The 7,500-nt window shown below is 34.1% G+C and overlaps 1 protein-coding gene and 2 pseudogenes across 3 annotated transcripts in view; all 3 read left to right on the top strand.

Moving 5' to 3' along the window:
* Positions 1–1,252, top strand: part of LOC144974627 (serpin B9 pseudogene) — a 1,602-nt pseudogene extending 350 nt beyond the window's left edge. The window contains exon 1 of the transcript XR_013645781.1: positions 1–1,252. This exon is cut by the window's left edge and continues 350 nt beyond it. The product of XR_013645781.1 is annotated as a serpin B9 pseudogene (transcript).
* On the top strand, positions 820–1,134 carry LOC144975790 (leukocyte elastase inhibitor-like). Its single transcript, XM_078919978.1, has one exon. The coding sequence runs from the start codon at positions 820–822 to the stop codon at positions 1,132–1,134; it is 315 nt and encodes a 104-aa protein (XP_078776104.1).
* A 3,371-nt stretch (positions 1,253–4,623) lies between the features above and the next one.
* The window catches only part of LOC144974623 (acetylcholine receptor subunit alpha-like 1), an 8,831-nt pseudogene continuing 5,954 nt past the window's right edge, over positions 4,624–7,500 (top strand). Inside the window, exons 1-2 of the transcript XR_013645779.1 lie at positions 4,624–5,062; positions 6,874–6,984. The product of XR_013645779.1 is annotated as an acetylcholine receptor subunit alpha-like 1 (transcript). The remainder of the gene's footprint in view (positions 5,063–6,873; positions 6,985–7,500) is intronic.

The following is a 7,500-nucleotide window of genomic DNA, read 5'->3' as shown; positions in this document are numbered from 1 at the left end:
TTATGGGCAGAGTCACAGACCCTTCTGCCTAAAGGAGATTATATTCCGTTTTAAATGGGGTTTTTTCCTGTGTACATATATTTTTTCTACTGAAATAATTCAGGGTTTCAGGGTTATTATTGTTTCTTTTATATTGTTCCTGAGTTGTGGCCATTTGAAATTTGATGAATCATTTTGAATAACCCTGTAGAATTTATATATTATTTTATATCAAGTCAGTACATTTCAATATCTTAACAAAATCATGCAAGGAATGCAAATGCATCAGCCCTGGTCAATGAAAATGTCAAGGCCATATATATTGCTATCATTGCCTCTGGGGCAGGGCATAAACTATCATCCTCAGTTCCCTCATATCCTTTGGCCTGGACGGGGTTCCTGACCTCCCATAGAGAGCAGGGAGATACTTCCTGCGTCTTCTATACCACCGTATATATTTTCTAATTGCTTTATGCCTGTTCATAGTTTCGCAGCATTATAAGTTCAGTTTATTCCTCGCATTTTTGCGTTAAAAATCGTGGGGTACTGTAATCATCCTTTTTATTTTCTTTAGTTGTCTATTTGTGTATCACTTTGACGTGTATTCATTCTGAAGGATTACAGTGTTTTGAGTTTTCCTAGGAATGAACCCTTGATGTCGTAACGTGATTCATTGCAGTGTGTGATCTTCAATAGGATAAGTGATGTATTTTTTTGGTGTGTTTTTTTTATTTATTTTTTTTTTTGTTATTGGCCGAAGAAGGGTTTTTAGCCTGACGCGTCCCGCGTTCTTTTTTAAAGCTGTTATATTCATATTTATGTTTAATATCTTTTGTTTAGATGGAGTGCTGCTATGGGATGACAATACCTCTAGAACAAATGGGTATGGTTGCAGCCTTCAAAAACGCAGATTTTAGCAAGATGAGCCCCAGTAATGACATCTTTGTGTCAGATGTTGTACACAAGGCCTTTGTTAAGATCGACGAAGAGGGATCAGAAGCTGCTGCTGCCACTGCCGTCGTTATGATGGCTCGGTGTATTATCAATGCAGATGAGTTCATAGTGGATCATCCCTTCCTTTTCATCATCAGGGACAAAAGAGCTTCAGATTCGATTTTGTTTTTGGGTCGTGTTATAGACCCCTCCATGCATTAGAGTTATACTTTTTTTTACATGTCATCGTTGCTTTTAGGTCTATTTATTAAGATATAGAATTGTTCAATTATTGACTTTGCCATTTAAAAAACAAACAAAAAACGCTGTGCCATATCAATTAATTGTCTTTCCATCTGGCTGGGAAGTTGAGCCGTGTTTCTGGGTGGGGTTCCTGACCTCCCATAGTGGGCAGGGGGGTACATACTGTGTCTTCTATCTCCTTATATCTGTTTTCACTGGGTGGGGTTCCTGACATCCCATATTGGGCAGAGGGGGTACATACTGTGTCTTCTATCTCCTTATATCTGTTTTCACTGGGTTGGGTTCCTGACCACCCATAGTGGGCAGGGGGGTACATACTGTGTCTTCTATCTCCTTATATCTGTTTTCACTGGGTGGGGTTCCTACCTCCCATTGTGGGCAGGGGGGGGGGGGGGACATACTGTGTCTTCTATCCCCTTATATCTGATTTCCAACATGCTTTCTGTCTTTGTCTTGGAATGAGATCACTTGGTTTTGTCCTGGTCCTGGCCAGATGCCCTGGCTGAGAGGGAAACAGTTGAATGTATAGTTAGTTTTGGGAGATGATATATTTTTTTCATTGTAAATCATCTCTCTGTTATGCACTGTATTATGCTTGCTTTCTTTATAATATATATGATTTGTAAAATATTTGAGTATGTTCCTCTTAGCGGGGACTTGTGCTTGTGTCTGGATGAGACTTTTAGTGATCTCAAACTAAGTACTTTGATAGAGTGCTTTTGGAATCTACACCTGTTTCTTATGTGAACCAATTCCCCTTTGTCTTCCCTTTTCTTGGATGCTTTATTGTAATTCGAGAACTTTTTACTATCCCATTTTCTTCTATTTTACTGGCACTGATATGACCTTAATGTGTTGCAAGCGCCGTAAAACCCTTAAAAACAAACAAAACATGAGTCATGTTTCTGTGACATTGATGTGCTACTGGAATGATTGCCAGTTATCTATTTGGAATACTGTTAATCGGAGTAGGTGGGGGGGGGGAATAAAAGGACAATTTCCCCAAATTATAACGATATGTTATAATTAGACCTTGGTTATGTCAATTGCCAGTGCTATTGGAGGAATTTCCACAGAGCGCAATAACGTTGGAGCACAATGGGTGGATTTTTCATTGATCTACGACACCCATCTTTTCCATCCCCTTAAATATCCATCCTTTACAGGTGCTTGCTCTTGAATTCGGTTTAGCCCAGGTACTACCTCTATAGTCTGTAGCTGGAGGGAAAACTGTGAGATGGATTTATCCTTTTTGTGAGAGATGGTTGGTTTTTTTTTCACTTGTAGAACTTATAAGTTGTTTCAGACTTCACACAAGAATCAATTGTTCTTGGATCTACTATTTCCGATACCAATTGAACCTGGCCCATCTGTCTTACTTTTTCTTCTGCTTGTTAGATTAAAATCTTTTGTCTTTTCCGTAATCTTCCATAATTTTTTAATTTATTTATTTATTTTATTTTATTTTTATTTTTTTTTTTTGGGGGGGGGGGGATGTATTTTCCTTTTCCCACAATTTTCCTTTTTCTTCACTCAAATGTCCTAAAGTTCCACTTGTGTAAAATTTCCCCTAAACAAATAAATGAAAATGCTAAGTAAAAGTAGATCTTTATACGTCTTCCCCAATTCCGGTTGACCTATTTTTGTCTATAAATCATTCAACGCCCAGCATTTACACCACTCCCGTCATAATACCCTTTTGAGGCGGTGCGTCACATAATATATCCGTATTATAATTTCAATCAGTACAGCACACAACTAGACTAGTTAGACTTACTCGCTTTTCAATCAGTACAGCACACAACTAGACTAGTCAGACTTACTCGCTTTTCAATCAGTACAGCACACAACTAGACTAGTTAGACTCACTCGCTTTTCAATCAGTACAGCACACAACTAGACTAGTTAGACTTACTCGGTTTTCAATCAGTACAGCACACAACTAGACTAGTTAGACTTACTCGCTTTTCAATCACCAGATTAATACCATACTCCGAAAAACAACAACAAAAAACACGTATTTAAAAATTTGGCCAGAAAATTCCTGCAAATATCGTCGATTTTAAATACCCTCATATTGGCAACAACTCGATTGGATTTCGCAAAGTCCCAGGTTAGAAAATTTTTGCCAAGATGGGGGTCATTAAAATCGATCTATATTTGAAGGAGGAGTTTTATGGCCAATTTTTAAAAATACGTGTTTGTTTTTGTTTTGTTTTTGTTTTTTCACCGTTCGGCACCTTATATAGTTATAGTGCCACGGCCTAATACGTTAAGATAATCCCCTTAGTAGGTAAATCAATTCCATTAGTTCCAGTATTACATTTACTTTCATAGCATATTGTTGTTGCAGTTCAGTAGTATGTATAATAGTATAGCCAGATCGTTGGATTAATAACAATGGACAAGATTACTCTAGCATAGGTCAGTGTATGGAGTTCGGATTGTGGCTGATTTCTTATAAAGGAACTTGATTTTAACGTACGTGTTAGTCTTTTTTTAAAGGACGCTATCCTCTCATCTCACATTCGTCTTAAGATAAGATAAGATGTACTTTATTGATCCTTGTATGGAAATTATAATTTTGTATCACAACACAATTCGGTAATATATAAAAGAAATATCAAATGTTAATAAATTAAATAAAACTTGGCAAAGAATATTAAAAGTCTTAAATGTCTTATACATCATCTATTGACAAAGGGAAACTCCCGAAACGTCAACAATAATATTTTTTCGTAAATTGAATTGAATCTTCTATTCTATCCCCTTTACATCTAATTAATTTGCTTCTTCGAGTTTCAAGCAGTAGCATTCGTATTCTTTCAACAACAACCTATGGGTGGTGTGAACCTGGTTTTAATACTACGAACACTTCATTAGAGCACAACAGGACTACAAAATACCCCCAAAATATTACATGAAAAGTTCACTTATGATCAAAAGTTCAATGGAACTAATTATTGTCTGTGCATTTTTTTCTAATCACTAGCATTTTTCATAAATTCTCCCAAAAAGTAATCTTCATTTCCTCTAAAGTGCCATCCTTAACCACCACTTCGGTAAAGCAACAATTAAAAGACGAAGAGAAAAAAAACAACTGAAGATTAAACATTCACAACGCGTAAAGAATCTTATATTAACCCTAGACCTGACCTCCATACTACAACGAAAATTCGTAAAATTCCCTAATTTCGGCTCCAATTTCAGAACTTCATGAGCATGTATAAGTATTGAAAACGAAAGTTGGTGCTAGAACACATCCTAATTTTAAGGATTTAGAAGTGTATTTAAACATTGTGAGGGTAAATAGGTGATTGATAAAGTTATCTATAGATAGAATGACGTTGACGTCAATCTGGTCTTTGTTATTGTTTTTTTTTTCCATCCGTGTTTATGAGTAATACTGACTAAACGGTATTATCCAGACTATAAAAGTTCATGATTACATATAGTTTGTGCGTTGGTCCGTTATACTTCCGGATGGCAATGTTATGAACTTCTTAGCCAAGTGCATATTATCTATAGCGACTACTCTTGTCATCTCCTAAAAATTACGAATTTTTAAATTTTCAAGTTGACAGGTCGGCCCTAGATTCACACACCCTGAGCAAGAGACGTAAACACAAAGATACAGTCTCTCCGAAATTGAAATCATATAGATATATAAGAAAATACACCAATCTTTTAAACAACTATGTTCTATTACGTGGTGTGTTTGTTTCCACTCATCTTCTCTTCGATTGTGGGAACCGGGGACATACTGAAGACCCTACCAGGCACGCCCCTCTACAACCATCTGATGTCTGACTACCACGCCATGGTGAGACCCTCACCAAAACCCAATGAAAAGTTTACCATTAAATTAGGGCTGCGTTTGTCACAGGTACGTCTCATCCTCCTCCTCCTCCACCTCATCCTACTCCTTCCCCCTCCTCCTACTCCTCCTCTCCCTCTTCCTCTTCCTCCTCTTCCTCCTTATCATCATCATCATCAGCAGCAGCAGCAGCATCGTTATCATTATGATCATGAATATGATGCTGATGATGATCATTATTATCCTAAGGCTAATAATAATTTAAAAAAATAAAATTCCCTTATTCATTCCATGAAAGGAAATTTGTCTCTATGGTCTATTCCAAGAGAAGACTGTAATAACACAGGTGTTAGCCGTAGTGCAGCGCCGCAAATTGAGCTAGGGCGATGTGACTTGTTCAGGACCACACAGCGCAGCGGTGGGTGATCGAACTCGGTACCTTTGGGTACGAAGAAAAGACCGTACCGCTGCCCCTGATGATTGTCTTAGTAGAAGTATTAATTATTATTATTATAACAGTAATAATAATTATATATATAATATATAATAATAATAATAATAATAATAATAATAATAATAATAATAATATAATAATAATAATAATAATAATAATAATAATAATAATAATGATAACAATAATAATAATAAACAATAATATAATAATAATAATAATAATGATAATAATAATAATATATAATAATAATAATAATAATAATAATAATAATAATAATAATAGTGATAATAATAATAATAATAATTAATAATAATAATAATAATAATATATAATAATAATAATAATAATAATAATAATAATAACAATGATAGTAATGATAACAACAACAATAATAATAATAATAATAATAATAATATAATAATAATAATAATAATAATAATAATGATGATAATAATAATAATAATAATAATATTAATAATAATAATAATGATAACAATAATAATAATAACAATAATAGTAATAATAACAATAATAATAATAATAATAATAATAATAATAATAATAATAATAATAATAATAATGATAGTGATATATAATAATAATAATAATAATAATAATAATAATAATAATAATAATAATAATAATAATAATAATAATAACAATGATAGTAATGATAACAACAATAATAATAATAATAATAATAATAATAATAATAATAATAATAATAATAATAATAATAATAATAATAATAATAATAATGGACGCGTGGACTGGATCACCCAGCCCTAGGGGGGCGATAACCCAACTAAGTTTGTGAACCACTGGTATATACAAGGAGACGGTGGTAATGATTGGTTGAAGAGACTGACTCAAAGCGTGTGGTTACCATGGTAGATATTGTTGGTTTGGAAATAAAAATAATGAAAAATGAATGCATTTCCTATCTGAGACCGAGAGCAGGAAGAGGCCAGGGCCCATTTAGCTATTAAAGAGTTACGCGCTTGCAATTAAAACACACCGAATCACTCTAGTTATGGGTGAATGGATCCCTGATTCTAACTCTCTCCTGACCAGCCATTTTCAGGATTTTCCCCAAAACTTCACACCCAACTAACACAAAAATATATTTTTTATCACTTCAAACACAACAGCAGTAAAGTTTTTGCGATACATAATTTCTTTATATAGTAAAACGTGCTCTACAACACATTGTTCATTTTCTTTAAATTTTATGATGTACAAGAGAAATTTGAATAAGAAAATTGTTGGTTGTATCTAATGAATGTGACGATTTTCATATAGTTGTTAAGGAGAGGGTTTAGCAGTGACAAATGCTGCAACACTGCTAGCACGAAACGGGAGCTACTGAGTCGTGATTGTGCCGTATCTAAATCTAATTGTGTTTCTGTATTTATTTTACTTATAGATAAATTTTGTTGACGAGAGAGAGCAGATTTTGTCCTTGAGTGTTTGGCTGAGACAGGAGTGGCATGACAGTCGACTGGTTTGGGACCCCGAGGAGCACCAAGGTGTTAAGGTTTGTTGCTTTTATAGAATGAATGAAGTTGACGTAACTCTGCTCTTCGTTGCAGTCTGCCAGTTGGATCATTTTTTATATTCTGTCGATAAGACAACAAGAAAAGAAAACAAAGGAACAAATTAACAAAACAAGACAAAAAACAAACAAACAAAAACAATACAAAGAACGTTTCACAACACACACACATATAAACAATAATATATATATATATATATATATATATATATATATATATATATGTGTGTGTGTGTGTGTGTGTGTGTGTGTGTGTGTGTGTATAAATATATGTCTGGCCTGCAGAAATGGCGTGTACTTTATTTAAACCATCAAAACCGTTATGGCAACGGTTCAATCCCCAATCGAGGAAGATTGATTTTATGGGATGTTGTTTTTTTTTCTTGTATTTTTGTTTCTTGTTTTGGTAAAGAAATAGAGATATTGAATGTTTTCTTTTAGTGTTCAAGTAATTAAATGTTCCAAGACCTTCTTCGCTCTGGTTTACGGCTCGGGGGC

The sequence above is a fragment of the Berghia stephanieae genome, chromosome 6 (genome assembly GCF_034508935.2).
Source record: "Berghia stephanieae isolate SIO BIC M18660-M18661 chromosome 6, UCSD_Bste_1.3, whole genome shotgun sequence".
NCBI classification, from domain to species: domain Eukaryota; kingdom Metazoa; phylum Mollusca; class Gastropoda; order Nudibranchia; family Aeolidiidae; genus Berghia; species Berghia stephanieae.
Note: the sequence above shows the minus strand (reverse complement) of the source record. Positions and strands in the feature narration are given on the sequence as shown.

Bases quoted from the DNA above. Each gene is read 5' to 3' on its own strand.
- LOC144975790 (XM_078919978.1), top strand. From the start codon at position 820: ATGGAGTGCTGCTATGGGATGACAATACCTCTAGAACAAATGGGTATG.